The sequence below is a fragment of the Petaurus breviceps genome, unplaced genomic scaffold, assembly GCF_028583685.1.
Source record: "Petaurus breviceps papuanus isolate PSGF00001 unplaced genomic scaffold, PetGlider_PUasm1.0 90845, whole genome shotgun sequence".
Taxonomy (NCBI): domain Eukaryota; kingdom Metazoa; phylum Chordata; class Mammalia; order Diprotodontia; family Petauridae; genus Petaurus; species Petaurus breviceps.
Window position 1 is genome coordinate 26,257,477 of NW_027187359.1, and position 15,893 is coordinate 26,273,369.

At 38.0% G+C, this 15,893-nt stretch overlaps 1 protein-coding gene and 2 long non-coding RNA genes across 4 annotated transcripts in view; 2 read left to right on the plus strand and 1 right to left on the minus strand.

Moving 5' to 3' along the window:
• Window positions 1-10,325, plus strand: part of LOC138149227 (uncharacterized) — a 33,815-nt gene extending 23,490 nt beyond the window's left edge. The window contains exons 3-5 of one of the 2 annotated variants that reach the window (XR_011165263.1): window positions 1,465-1,513; window positions 3,051-3,121; window positions 9,984-10,325. This is a non-coding gene — a long non-coding RNA (uncharacterized lncRNA). Of the gene's footprint in view, window positions 1-1,464; window positions 1,514-3,050; window positions 3,122-7,715; window positions 9,260-9,983 lie in introns of those variants that run through there. The other variant, XR_011165262.1, reaches the window with a different exon arrangement.
• Window positions 9,374-11,447, minus strand: LOC138149228 (uncharacterized). The gene is made up of 3 exons (XR_011165264.1): window positions 11,311-11,447; window positions 10,332-10,443; window positions 9,374-9,689 (listed from the first exon to the last, which is right to left on the minus strand). It is a non-coding gene; the product is annotated as an uncharacterized lncRNA (long non-coding RNA).
• Window positions 11,448-15,133: 3,686 nt separating this feature from the next.
• PDIA6 (protein disulfide isomerase family A member 6) overlaps window positions 15,134-15,893 on the plus strand; it is a 40,032-nt gene continuing 39,272 nt past the window's right edge. The window contains exon 1 of the mRNA XM_069072254.1: window positions 15,134-15,296. Coding sequence (XP_068928355.1) covers window positions 15,278-15,296 — 19 coding nt within the window. The 5' untranslated portion in view covers window positions 15,134-15,277. The remainder of the gene's footprint in view (window positions 15,297-15,893) is intronic.

A 15,893-nucleotide genomic window follows, 5' to 3' on the forward strand; every position in this document is an offset into this window, starting at 1 on the left:
GTCTTAGCCATTGTTCTACTCACACATTTTTATTAATGACAGCTAACTTTGAGAAGGTCACAACTTTTTCCTGTCTTGAATTTTTAACCTAAGGAAGACATTGAAAAAATTCATGATAGCTGTTTTCAAGTGTTTGAAAGATTGTTATGTGGAAGAAGCAGTAATTTAACCCAAGAAGATGAAACCAGGAACCATAGGATAAAGTTTCAGAGAGACAAATACAGGTATGTCATTATAACTTTTTGAAGGAAAAGTTTCCTAAAATCCTGAGATGTCAAAGTGGAGTAAGCTGCCTAGACAGTCAGTGGGTTCCATATCACTGAAAGTTTACTTGTTGGAGATATCGCAGAAAGATTTCCTGTTCAAGAAGTTCTAGACTGCTTCTAAGATCCTTTCTAACTCTTCAGTGCATCAGAATCAAAATTCTATCTATCATTAGCCCTTTCCAACTTGGTAAAAACTAATCAAAGCTTATATTCTGTTGTCATAGTTTGCAAGATCTTGAGTCATATGCTATGAACAGATAAAATAATACTATTAATTACAATCCTTTTAATAAGTTTTTATTAATGTATTTTGTTTTTACATCATCATAATTTCCCCATTATCCCCATATAACAAATAGTATTTTAAAGACAAAAAATCATGCAAAAAGAAAAATCAGCATAACCAACCAATATATTAGGAAAGTCCAAAAATATGTGCAATGTGCAGCAGTTATGGCTCTCCCATCTCCACAAAGGAGTGGGTTAAAAGCATCCTTTCATATCTCTTCTTTTGAGCCATACTTATTCTTTATAATTTAGCATCATTCACTTTTTATTTATGTGTATATATGGATCTGTTTGTTCCCATTTACATTGTTATAGCCATTGTTTTGTTTTCTTGGTTCTGCTTACTTCACTCTGTATCAATTCATGTAGATTTTTCCATACTTCTCTATATAGAGCACAACCATCATTTCTCACAGCACAGTAATATTCCATTACATTCATGTACCACAATTTGGTGATCCAATCCCCAATTGATGGGCATCTACTTTGTTTCCAATTTTATGCTCCCACAGAATGGACTTCTACAATTATTTTGATGTATATGATGACTTTACTCTTATCAATGATCTGCTTGGGGTATAAGCCTAGTAATGTAATCTCTGATCAAAGAGTATTGACACGTTAGCCATTTTATTTGCATAATCCCATATTATTTTTCAAAATGGTTGCACCAATTCGTAGCTCCACAAGCAATATGCCAGTATGCCTATCTTCTCACAAACTAACATTATTACCACTTGTTGTACTCTTTACCAATTTATAGGGAATGAAGTGAAACTTTAGGGTTGTTTTGATTTTAATTTCTTTTACTTGTGATTTAGAGAATTCTTTCATATGGCTTTCTAAATTTTTTTAAGGTATTTTCAATTTATTAGTCTAATTTTTTTAATTTGTTGATTTATCTTTATAGGGATATGGTTTTTCCCCTTAAGTCTGCTTTAGTTGCATTCCAGAAACTGGTATGTTGTTTCACTATTATCACTTTCTGTCACATAATTATTCATTGTTTCTATGATTTTTTTCTTTGACCCTCTCTTTATTTAGTATTTCATTGAATCTGTGTCTGTTATTCATGTTACCTGAACTGATTACTAATTTTATTGCATTATGATCTCTAAAGGATGTGTTTATTATTTTTGCCTTTTTACCTGTGTTTGTCATATCTCTATGGACTAAAGTGTGGTCAATATTTGCAAAAGTTCCATGTGGTACTGAACTATATGGATATTCTTTATCCCATTTAGAAGATGTCATAAATCATTTAGCTCTGGGTTCTGCAATTTGTTTAATTCTGTATTTTCTCTTTTGTTTATCTCTCTGTTAGAGTCATAAAAAACTGGGAGACATTGAAATGTCCTATCAATATCATATTGCTATCTGTGTCTTCTTATATTTTAGTGAATTTTTCCTCTAAGAATTTAGATCCTGAGATATATAAGGCATATTAATTTAATACTGCTATTGGTTTGTTGTCTATGGTTCCTATCAGCAAAATGTAGTTTCCTTATTTGTCTCTTTTTATTTTGTAAATGTTAGTTTTTCCTTTGTTAGGCAGTATGATTTCAACTCTTGCTTTTTTAGATTTCTTTAATGCATAATACATTTTTTTTCAGACTCTCATTTTTATTCTGTGTATATCTTTGGCTTTTAGTTGTTTCATGTAAGTAAGAGATTGTGGGTTTTTTTTTTCTTAATCAATTTGTTACTCTTTTTCATAATATTGACTTGTTTAACCCATTCACCTTTAAATCTATAAGAGTAAGGTTTATATTTTCCTCCATTTATCTCTAATATTGAGGAGTGTTTTTTTCAGAATTTGAATTTTTTTCCCTTTTCCTTTGTAAAGGCAATATTTTGTCTCCAGTAATTTTAGTTAAAAATAAGGCAATTATTTTCACACTGTTTCTTTTGCACTCACCCTCAAACCCCTCCCTCCCTTCATTTGTTACCCCTTTCCCTAGTATTTTTTTAAGTTTTGATTAATATTTCTTTTTTTCTTTAATCCAGTTATTAAATTTGTCTTCTGTTCACTTCACTTCTGTTAAATAGTCAACATTTCTGTTAAATAGTCCCTTTTTCTCTTCTCCTTCAACTTGTTTAATTAATTTATATTTTCATTTTCTGAATCTTTTTCCCTTCATTTTTCCCTTTATCCTCTTATTTTCCATTTCTGTCTATTCTATGCTTTTATTCTTTGATTCGTGGCCCTTATATTTGTTTAGTTCTTTTTTAGTCTCTGTATAGTGATACATAGAATTAAAGCTTCTAAGGTATCTATTTGGGGCACATTCTTCTAAACAGTTTCTAGGTTATTGGCTTGTAGATCTTACTCCCTTAACTCCTTTTTCTCTTAGAAATACCAATTTCTACAAGCAATAGAGGGGATATTGCTCCCTTGGTAGCAATTATCCTATGTCCTTGATTGAATAGCTTATTTTTAACCTTTGTACTCTCTAATGTCATTTTCCCCCATTTGTCCTTAAATGTACTTTCTAGGTCTATGATTTCCCACTCTTCTATGTATCAGTTGTCTACAGGAGTTCTTGATTCCCTTCTCCTGAGGCAGGGTAAGTGTATGCTCTAAGAAACAAATCCCTGCAGATTATATCTATTGCAAAGTCCCCATCTCTCTCTCTCTCTCTCTCATTCTCTCTCTCTCTCTCTCTCTCTCTCTCTCTCTCTCTCTCTCTCTCTCTCTTTCTCCCTCCGGGAAAAGAAGGAAACAGTACCTCCTCTTACCACCGAAACAAGATTTCCTTTACTTCATCCTTTTTCAATCCCTTCAGTTGGCTCCTCACTGACTTTTCTGTAGCCTCTCTTCTTACTGAGAGACTACAGGAAATAATTTCCCTGCACTGTTCATCTTTAACTTGATTAGAGTACATCACATATTCCCCTCTATCTTCTTCCTCTCCTCTTCTCTTTTATAGACATTCTTAGTCTGTAATTTGTTGTGTTTTTGTTCAGTCATTTCAGTCAGTCCAACTCTTTGTGACCCCATTTGGCATTTTTTTGGCAAAGATACTGGAGTGGTATCTTTTGGTAACTCCAATTCATTTTATGGATAAGGAAACTGAGGTAAAAAGGGTTAAGTGACTTGCCCAGGGTCACACGGATAGTAAGTAAGTTTCTTAGGCCAGATTTGAACTCAGGAAGATGAGTATTCCTGACTTCAGGCCCAGCACTCTATCAACTACACCACCTAGCTCTCTCTTCTATAATTTAACCCCACCAAAAAAACAAAAACAAAAACAAATATTGATTGACGTGTAAGCAGATGTTATAAAGTTAAACCTATGATGTTTCAGGACTGTTTCTCCACCATCACTTCTATTTCGCTATTGTTTTCACTCTTCTTATTGCATACTGGAGTTGTAAACTGGTCCAGACACATTCTGGAGAACAATTTGGAACTATGCCCAAAAGACTATAAAGCTATGCATACCCTTGGACCCAGCAATACCACTTCTAGGTCTGTATCCCAAAAAGATCATAAAAATGGGAAAAGGACCCACATGTAGTAAAATATTTATAGCAGCTCTTTTTGTGGTAGCAAAAGAATTGGAAACTGAGGGAATGTCCATCAATTGGGGACTGACTGAACAAGTTGTGGTATGTGAATGTAATGGAATACTATTATTCCATAAGAAATGATGACCAGATAGACTTCAGAAAAACCTGGAAAGACTTACATGAAGTGATGCTGAGAAAAGTGAGCAGAACCAGGGGAACACTGCACACAGTAATAGCAACATTATGTAATGACCAACTTTGATAGACTTAGCTCTTCTCAGTAATGCAAGGATCTAAGACAATTCCAAAAGACCCATGATGGAAAATGCCATGCACATCCAGAACAAGAGCTGTAGTCTGAATGCAGATCGAACCATACTATTTTCTCTCTCTTTGTTTTTTCTTGTGGTTTTTCCCTTTGGTTCTGATTCTTCTTTACAACATGACTAATGTGGGAATATGTTTAATATGATTGTACATGTATAGCTTATATCAGATTACATGCTATTTTAGGGAGAGCTGAGGGGAGGGAGGGAAAAAGAGAACTCAAAATCTTATAAAAGTGAATGTTGAAAACTAAAGATAAATAAATTTTAAAAAAACAACAAAAAATAAAAAATAATCTGCATTTTCAAGTTATTAGTTTGTTCTCTAGTGATTTAGAGCATTTTATATGATTATTGATAACTTGAATTTCTTCCTCTGAAAACTGCCTATTCATATCCTTTGACCATTTATCAATTGGAGAATGGCTTTTATGCTCTAATTCTCATAAATTTGTCTACATATATGTATGTTAGAAATGAGACCTTTATTAGAAAAACTTCACTAAAAAATATTATTTCCTCACTTTCCTGCTTTTCTTCCAGTTTTGGCTATATTGACCTTATTTGATCTTTCTAATTTTATGTAATCAAAATTGTCCATTTTATTTCCTATGAACCTCTGTAATGTTAATGGGAGTTGAAGATCTTCCTCATCCATTAATAGGCCTCATGTGGAGCCCAAAAAGAGAAGCTTGATTAGGAGAGGCTGATTTTTTCAGGAAGGCCCATACCTTTTCTTACTTTGTAATTAGGCAATGGGTCATGAGGGTTGTGATGCTCTCTAACCCTGAAAAAGTACATATATATATATATATATATATATATATATATATATATACATATATATATATATTCTCTGAGGTTAGCATTTTACTTTGGGGCTCATTCACAGGAAGAAAATTTGTGTGATTTGGTCAAATGAGACTCTGGGTAGCCATTAAGGAGCCCTCCAGCTTTGAAAACCCAGATGTTGGTGCTTCTCTCTCTGGTAACTATGTATGTAGGTAATGGTCAGACAGTTGTATCTGTCTGTTGATGTGTAATGTATGCATTATTTGGTTAGATGGTTAGAAGCCTTATCTGTTGGTCTTTATGCCATTATTTCTGCTTGTAATTTCCATTTGTATTTTCTCTGAAGTTCAGAGTGCTAACTTTTTTCCCCTGAACTAAGTAAATGATACATATGTTAGATTAAAGTAAGATTGTTGACCCCTTTTGAGTTGCTTTCCTATAGAAAAGCAGATCAAAGAACCTATGCTGGCAGCCCTCCTGTGTGCTGGTGTTATTGGTCTTACACCCCCAGAGTAGCTTCAAGTAGCATTGCTGTTACAACCTGGTTATGGAATCTTTATCCATAGATCTGAAAGGAAAAATTTTCTATGCTTCTCTAATTTGCTTATAATGTCACCCTTTATGCCAAAATCTTATATCTATTTGGAGGTTATCTTGATATACAATGTGAGATATCTTTCTATAACTAGTTTCTGTAAGACTACTTTCCAGCTTTTCCAATAGTTTTTTGTTTGTTTCTTGTTTTTTGTTGAATAGTTTGTTCTTACCCCAGCGAAACACTAGATTACTATGCTCATTTACTTCAGTATATATTGTGTACCAAATCTGTTCCACTAATCACCATCCATTCTTACCTAGTACCAAATTGTTTTGATGATTATAGCTTTGTAGTGTAGTTTGAGATATGGTACTGCTAGGCCTACTTCTTTCTCACTTTTTTTATTAATTCATTTAATATTTTTGACCTTTTGTTGCTCCAGACAAGTTTTATTATTCTTTTATAGTTCCATAAAATCCTGAAAATTATTCAAATCAATTTCCTGTCCTGAAATTTCACTTGTATTGTGAAAAATATACATATATATGCATGTATGTATATACACATACATATATACATAACATTCCTAGGAAAGACATTAAACTTACTACTTTATTAAATGGTCTCTCTTTAAACTTATCCAACTTAATAAAACCTTCAACTTAAGATTCATGTTTTCTAGTACCTATCTTCAAATTTTCCTAATCTCATGGTACATTTGGTTATTTTTTATGCTTTCTAAAAAGCATTTTATGGGCAGCTAGATAGCATAGTGAATAGAGCAGCAGCCCTGGAGTCAGGAGGACCTGAGTTCAATCTGGCCTCAGAAACGTAACATATACTAACCATGTGACCTTGGGCAAGTCACTTAACCCCAATTGCCCTGCCTTCCCCCCTTCAAAAAAGCAAATAATAAAATTTTAAAATAAAAAGAATTTTAGTTGGTCTTGACTTCAATGCAGTAAAAATTCTTCAAGAATGTCAATCATTAAAACAAGTTCTTGCAAGAAATTAGTGCTAGCTAATCTCTTTACCAAATCAGAATAAGGAGAAAAATGAATATGTTATGCAAGATATCTATACTATACAACAGTAGGGGTTTATAAACCACTTGTCATCCATCCCAGTCCCAATATTTAAACAATTTTAATAATTTCAATTTCAAGTTCTGTAGCTACAGTTTCTAGCTCAATTTGATATTATTAGATTGGTGAGTAGAGTAAATTTTATCCAGAAATATTTTAAAATAACCTGTTTTATTTCAGATATTGAATCAATTGATAATTTCAATCAATGATTTAAACAGTGCTAAATGATGATTTCTGGAAATTTTTCTAACAGCATCACAGACTTTCTTCCCAATATTGTATAAGCATCACCAGAACAAAATATAACTAAATTAACTTTCAAGTATTTGTTATTATTAAATTAAATATTCATTATTTAATAATCATTTAAGCAGACAACCATGTTTTGAAAATAAACCGCTATGGTTGATACAAATTCTTTCAAAGCAACATATAATATTACCAGTGTAAGAGTTAATTGAACTGCACACTGACTTTAACAATGGGCTCTCAAAATTCCTGAAAATTTAACATTCATCCCTTGAGAACCAGTACTATGTGACTCCAGTGCATCACTATTTATGGCCCAGAGATCATTCCTCATTGTATGAAATTCCCTGGAGCACATTTTCCGAAAAGCTCTATGTCCGGTTACAGAGTAGAGCTAGCACAAAGGCAATAAGTCTTCTGACAGAAGACACAGCTGGAGCTATAGTTTGGGCAAGGAGAAGAAAGCAGTGCCATAATGGGTGAGCCTGTGTTGGTGTTCTCAAACTCAAGAGTACAAACCGAATCTTGACAAACCTGGAGCCAATAAAAAAAAATAAGGAACCTAGGAAAGACAATAAACTTACTACGGAGGGAAGAGTATAAATATTTATATAATTTCAGGCACTGTGCTAACATATTATTATCTTCATTTTAGGTTGAGGAAACTGAGGCAAACAGAGGGGAATTGACTTACCCAGGGTTACACAGCTAGTAAAAGTCTGACTTGGGATTTGAACTTAGACCTTCCTGACTCCAGGCCAGCACTCTATTCATTGCACCACCAGCTGCTAACTCAGAGGAATCAATGAGGCCAAGCTAAGAAAGAGAGAGACTGACTTTCCCCGCCGCATCTGCCCCACCACCACCAGATTCGATTCAGATGATTTTCTCACAACTCAAATGTTAGTTTCCAGGGAAATTGTGCACATTTTCATAAGGGTGTTGAGAATGATTCCACTGTTTTATTTTTCCTCATTATTTACCTGCATGAAATACATCAATTACATTATTTAAAGCTATTCTCTGGTTTGTACTAGAGTGTATACTGAAATAGAAGCTTGAGATATATTTACATAACTATGATTATCAAAATGCCACATCTGAATCAGAGGTTGCAAGAGGTCCTAGAGTTGAGTGGGATTTGTGGGTTTGTCTGGGATTAAATATGATTATTGAAGAATATGTATGTGTTGCTAGGTCAAGCTAAGGCTACTTACTATCTGCATTAGTATTACTAGGCTACATTTAAATTTGTTGGCGGTTTTTTTCCATCCTCAAAGTCTAGGCTGCAATTTGGCAACATTTTGCCCCAGAGCAAGCTTTATTATAAATCAGGTAGAAACTTTGAATAAAATAACCAAAATATTTTGTTTAAAGAGAGTAGCAATGGAAATAATAAAGGAGAAAATAAGCTATAGAATCACTCTCATCCCACATCCCCACCTGATACAGAAATAAAAAGCTCAAATAGACTACCATTGCTTTGGAAAGATGCATATAGCCTCCTGGGAAATGCAGTCCTAGGAATCTCTCCTAATGAATGGTTTTCATGGTCCCCAAGTACCATCAGAAATGAAGTGAGGGTTTTTTATATTGGCACTGCTCACTATGATCTATCTAATTCTTGTCCTTGTTTGTGATTTCTTGGTGTTCAAGCAGAATAGGAATAATATTATTTTTTTGTTTTACTTCAGAAAAATGTTAAAACTTTAGTTTTTTTCATGGAACAATGTTCCAGAGCCTGTTTATCATCAATTTTATTTTCAATAAGGCTGTCTAACCTTTTTGGAAATTGTCTCAAATCAAGGTAGTGTTGCACCAGACATGGTGCAATGTATCATTATTAAATGGATCAGGGAATTATACTAGATTTCTGTCAGGATGCTTCCAGTTTGGAAAGCTCAGCAATTGTTTACTTTGTTTTTGTGGGGGGAGGGTTGTGCTCCCAAACCTTTGTACAAGCAGATTCCTAACAAACCTTGAACCAGTAAGATAAATGATGGCACCTCAGAGGTAGGGAAAAGAATAAGTCCTTAAATAGTGACAGGCAATGTGCTCACCTTGAGAGGCAGGAGGAAGAGGAGGGCTTTTCCTTTTTTTAAGCTGAACCTAAAGTGCTCTTTGATGACAATTCTATGGACAATGACCTTTTCCTTTTCTTCTGATGTGACAAAAAAGACTAAAAGCAATAGGTTCTATCTTACCCCATCTGGCTCTGCTTAATCGTCAGTGAGGTGGGGAAAGACCTGACAGTATGCCATTGGTTAGGTATGCTCCAGGGAAGTCCTCTGAGGTACTTAGGAAATGTTGAGATTTATGAAGTCAAGCAAACTGGTTTATTTAGCACATACTAATGATCGGAAAGAAACAGCTCAGTCATGGATTAACATGTCTTTCTCAGGTGGAAAGTGGTCCCAGAAGTTGTGGGATTTTTTAGGGGGCTAGGGATATAGGGGAAACATGTAAGTGAAACCTAAGGCTCAGAGTCCATTTGCATGGGACTCCCCTTACTGGTGGAGATTACTTGACGATCAATGCTTGCATGAGGAGTAGAATTGTTAGAGCTTGAGGGAGATGAGAGATCTTGATCATCTGGCTTTCAATTTCAACAAAGAAGGTTCACAGGTTCCTAAAGAAAAAGAAAGAAAGAGGAAGAAGTCAACATATAAAGGAGCCAGTACAGCCATCATATCCCTTATCCCTACCTTGCTATGCCAGAGACTTTGGTCCCCTCGGGCAAGATTCTCTCTCAGTTAAACTGTCTCACTCATAGTAAGACAGTTTATTCACTCAGTATTATCTGATATATTCTCATCTGGATACCTTCTCTGACTTCTGTTTTGCTATTGACTGGTTAAATGGGTTTTTTACTATTTAAATGGATGCTATCTACTAATGTTGTTCTTCGTGGAACCAACTTTAGGTGAGAAGGGAGTCAAGCCTTGGATATATGGCTTGGGAAACTTCTTTGATCGGGAACTCATTTTGACTCTACTGGGCCATCACCAGTCATCTTGACTATTGCCTTGCCACTGGACAGCAATTACTCTGGAGGAGAGAGTGAGGTTGGTGACTTTGCATAGCTCTGGCTCACTTCAGTCCAATTCACTTCCAAGTAAAGATATCAGCCTCATGATGTTGTTAGTCCTCTTCAAAAATGAAGGACAATCCCGGGCTCTGACACTTAGCACCCACCCAGAAACACCTGGCCGTGTAACCTTGAGCAAGTTACTTAACCCCAATTGCTTTAAAAAAAAAAAAAAGGACAAACCATCTCTGAGTAGTACTAGCTTCCAGTTCAAGTAGGGCAATGCTACTATCATCATTACTTCTTCTTTTCCTCCTCCTTTTTCTTCTCCTTCTTCCCCTTATATATGGGTGCTCTGTGCAAAGAAATAATTTTTGGTCACTTATATTTTGAAAGCTATCTTGAGGTTTGGGGACTAGATTTTTTTTAATTTATTAATTATCATTATTATTTTCTGGAACAATTACCTTTTTTGTACATTTTTCATTTATGAAATACTGCTCTGAAACAATTGTTTCATTGAACAGTCAATAAAAAGTCCCAGTTCAAGTCTCTCTCAATCATTGTTGGGGTTTTGATGGCTCAGAGTGATCATAAATAATTATTTTCTGTTCTGGCCAAAAATTTTGAAGTTTTTCCACCTCCCAGATTGATTCTTTTGTGATGGCAAGCCAGGCCATCCTTTGTCTCAGTTCTTACCTAGCTCTTAGCCATTGAATGGGCATTGTCTCAGTCAAACTGAGACCTGGGAAAGGTTGTTGTTTGCCCTTCATTCTCAATGAAGGTCTCAAAGAAGGCCATGACGTCAGAGAGGTAACACCATGACATGCAAGTGAATTAGATTTAAGTGATAGAGGGCTGTGAAAAATCACCAGCCTCACTTTCTCTGGAACCATCTGGGTCCAGTGGCCAAATAAAGATCAGGACAACTGGAGATAGCCTAGGATGCAGTGGGAACCTTGGACTTTTAAAGCTAAGGTCTTTAACAGGTCTCAGTTTGATTGAGGCAAGGCTCATTTAGTGATTAAGGTAGAGAATGGCCTCTTCACCTAGTCAAATAAATAAATAAAAATTAATCTGGGAGGGGAAGGCCCTCAGGATTTCTGGCCAAAACAGAAAGGATTGTTATTTACATTCATTCTGACCCAGTCAGGGCCCAAACAATGACCAAATAAGGTTTGACTTGGGACCTCTGACCTTAGTTTAAAAAGGCTGGACTCACCCACTACATTCTGCATCATTGCCAATTGTCTTAACTTCTGTCTAACCACTGGACTCCAATGACTCTGGAGAAGAGAATGAGGCTGATGACTTTGCACAGCTCTGGTTCACTGTAATCCAATTCACACACAAGTCAAGATATCAGTCTCATGATGTCACTTGTCCTCTTTGGTAACAAAAGACAAACAACAACAATAACATCTTGACTCTAAAAATGATTTCTTCTAGACTAATAATATTTGAATGAGGAGAACAGATATAATTCTAGTGCAGAACCCTTTGTCTGAGGAGAGCACAGTGGCTAGCCTCTGGCCTTAACCTCTTACTACTCTCCTGGCAGGAATCAAAGATTCCCTTGGAGAAGGGTGGACCGTGATGATTCTAAAGATATCTATTCATACTTCTGACCCACATCTAGACAGACCCATGTGGACAAACATAGCCTTCATGAGCAACAAAACACACCACGTTTCCCCTTACATAAGGGCCAGAATGGGATCCAGGTGGTCCCTGATTTCCCAGAACCTTAGTCCAGGGGGCTAAACATAGTCAGAGTCTAATAGCAAATCAGGTCCACTGAGGCAGGGGTAGAGTGGTACCACTGGTCAATGATAAGGGGGTGAGAGGTTCACATATGTTAATTAAATAACTCCAAGACGGTAAGGAAAAAGGCCAACAGTAAAGGCACTTGAGGCTTGGGCTGTTAGGGACACCCTGCAGGACATCCCACAGAAAGAGGGACAAAAGGCACTACAATCACATTAGTTTTTGGTCAGCATATGAGAAGTCTTGCACTGTTTATATCTCTGTCTTAAGCCTTTATTGAAGAATTGGTACTCCATTCACTAAAGAAATATTCCCATAAAGAATAGTAAAGTAGGCTAGTAGATAGTCAAACTTAGAGGCAGGAACCCCTAGCTTTAAGTCCCTCCTCTGAAACTCATTTAATAAATAAATATTTATTAAGCATTTACTATTCGCCAGGCAATGCACTAAGAAGTGGGATGCAAAAAGAGACAAAAGACAGTCCCTGCCCTCAAGAAACTGGCTACGTGATCATAGGCTAGTTACTTTGACTCTCAGTGCCCCTGGGCAATTCTGAGTTTGAATGGCATCTGTACTGGTAGAGGGCATTTATTCCCCAGGAGTTCCCAGAATCAATCAAATTACAGGTCAAGACCCCTTAGCCTCCCCCCAAAAAAACAAGAACTATGCTTATAAACATGTTTCTTGAGAGAAAGGACTAAGAATATAATGAATTCTCAATAAGTACTTGAATTCAATAAGTGCTTACTGTGCTCACTCATAATGTGGACACACATAGTCCACTAATACCTTAGTAGGGGCTAGGAAAGATGAAGAAAATCAAAACACTGGTCTCTTCATACTGATCTCTGCCCTCTTGGAAATTACCATTTAGTCAAAGATGAGAAGAATATACAATTGCACATAGAAAATAACTTCAATAGTTGGTTGTTCAGTGCTTTCTCATCTATGTGAGAAAGACATTTCTATATATGATGGTGACCACAGCCCAACTATACCTTCCCATCCTGGTAATTCTTTTACTATAGAGGTAAATCCTCCACAAAGATGACATGAAATGTACTAGGGGCCTTCTCTTGATGGTTTGTGGATAACCATAGAGTAACAGGTGTAACTGCCTCCCCTTTCCTTTTCTTGTGGTAAATCACTCTGATGGCACAAAAGAACAAAAAAATGAAAGGTAGAAAATGCTACAAGAAGTCAGAATAAGGATTGTCATTTCTGGTTGAGGGAATTAGGGAACAGTTCAAGGAAGAGGTGCCTCTTGAGCTGTCTTAAATGATGACTTGGAATTTCATAGGTAAGGATGAGGGCAAGGGGGAAGGCTGCAGGGGTGGAAGAAGAGGAACTCCAAGGCATGGAGGGCAAGATATATAAGATACATATAAAAGACAGGCTGTGATAGAGTGCAAGGTAGGGAATAGTGTAAAATTCTATATCTATTATAGATATCTAGCTATATTTATCTAATCCATTAATTTTTTTGTTAAGATGTTCTTTGTCATAATATGTGTTTAATCTATGAAATACAATACCTCCTTTAGAAAATTTCATGTTAGAACTGGAATTGGAAATTGTCTATACTAACCCCCTCATCTTTCAGATAGAGAAACTGAAGCTTAAATGGACTTGATGATTTATCCAATGTCACACAGCCAATAAAAACTTCATCCAAAAATTCTGAGATACTTAACATTTAGTCACTAATAAAGTAATTGGATTCTCCAGGGCCAAAGAAAAACTCATTCTTTCTCAAGAAGAAAAATAGATAAATGTAATGATGGCTGGGTCCTTGTGTCTCCTCTGATACCTCATCATGGGGTGAAGGTGACACACAAGTCTCAAAGGCTATGCCAGCAGAGGGCAAATTCTGGCAGGTCCTCCCAAACTGGAAAGGCTTCAAGTACCAGTCCAGAGACAGAATGTGTATTTGTCCTCAAAATGTCAGGCTAGAAGGGTATGGGAGAAGGCCCATCACCTTAAGGACACATCAGTGGAATCACAGGTCTTTTGTTTTAGCCCAGTTCTGAAGGTTTCATATTAATCTTTTTTTTTTTTTTTTTGCTTTTTGGAAGGACCAGGGCCGAGTAATTGGAGTTAAGTGACTTGCACAAGGTCACATGGCTAGTAAGTGTTAAGTGTCTGAGGCTCCATTTGAACTCTGGTCCTCCTGACTCCAGGGCAGGTGCTCTATTCACTGCACTATCTAGCTGCCCCCATATTAATCATTTTACAATCATTAACCAATGAAATAATATTGTAAAGCATTTAGCACAATGCCTGGCACATAGTAGGTGTTATGTAAATACTTATTCCCATCCCCCTTCCTTCCCCTTACCTTGGAAGACTGGGAAAGCAGGGGATAAATGGAAAGGAAGGCATGGGGAAAAATTCATGGGAAATTCGACCAAAACTTCGTTCCTTTATTTTCCTAGCATTTATTTAGCACAGTGCCTGGCATAGTCACATAGTAAGTGCTTAATAGGTGCTTGTTGACTGATTTACTTTAGTATTTGTTTCCTGGGAACCTAGTCCAGGGCCTAGCACATTTTATGTTCAAATAAATTGATTTTGGGTTACCATAAATAGGCTTTCAGAACACCAGAAGTATAAAAGCAGAGGCAAAATGGTGTGTTGTCAGGTATGTTTTAGATTGGGGGCTGGGGGGGAAACGGGGGTCCCGTTCAGGTACACGTTGGATTGGATGACACCCTCATTCTAATAAAAAGCATTAGGTAGCTAGCTGGCAAGGTTAAGACAGACCTTAACTCAAGTCCTGCCTCAGTCACTAAATAGCTGTGCAACCTTGGGCAAATCACTTAACCTGTTTCTTCATCTGTAAAATGAAAATAATAATAGTATATGTAGAGCGCACTGCAGGACGTAAGGCGCTACAAAAATGCGATATTATAATTATTAATTATTAAAAGGAAGGCAGTCAGAAACATAAAGGCAAAGAGTTGAGTAACTTAAGTACAGCAAGAACAAAGTCGAGGAGACAAACGGGATGGTGCGGGGCGGGACTGGGGCGACGGGAAGGGGCGGGGCTGAGCCTCTGAACTGAAAAGGACAAGATTCGAAGAAGGCAGGAGGCAGGTTACTGAAGTTAGGTGCCCTCCCCCACTCACTGTCTATAAAGATGGATTCTCTACCCGGCCAACTCCCATTGGCTATTCAAATAAGTGAAGAAACCGTGGGCCAATGAGGTGCGGCCACGGCTTGGCGAGCGTTTTCTCGTCCTCCCTCTCCCGCTGCTATTGCAGCTCTCTTGCTTCCCTCCCCGCCCCTCCTGGGCAGAGGGCGGGGTTCGCCGGGCCGACAGTGCTACTGAGTAGAGAGCAGGCGGGTGGCAGAGGGAGCGGGCGAGCAGGGATTGCAGCGGCGGCTCTTATTGCGGCGGTGCCCCGGGGGCGCTCCTCAACATGACGGGCCTAGGGTTCGGTAAGCGCTAGGCAGACTGGCGGACGGGCGCGCGCGCGCGCGGAAGCGGCAGTTGGGAAAGCGGCGGGGGAGATGGGGATGGGGAGAAGCGCTTGCGGACTGCCGGCTTCATCGTCCGCCCCCCGCGGCCATTGTAGCGGCTCGGCCGGCCCGGGGCTCGAGGAGGGGGTGGGCTCTGGTCGGGGAACGCACATGGCTTGGACGTGCTTCCGTGGGTGGGAAGGAGGGGGAAGAGCAGCGTGTGAAGATGAGCTGGGATGGGGGTCTCGATGGGGGTGGGGGCCATGCGGGGAGTTAATGATCAAGTGAATCGGTGAATAAAAGTGAAAGATTTGGGGATCACTGCGTGGTGGTCGAGGGGTCTTGGTAGGCTTGAATTTGGTGTACTTGGTGACGGGGACAGAGAGGAACACGGAGCACCCCAGTGAGAACTAAGCAGGGCTTAAGGAGGAGGGATAAGCACTGGAGGCCCCTCCATGGGGCGGGGGCTGCTGCTGTCTGAGCGGGTGTGAGTAGGGGGGGTTAGACTGGGGGGAGAGGCTTCGTGTGTGTGTGTGTGTGTGTGTGTGTGTGTGTGTGTGTGTGTGTGTGTGTGTG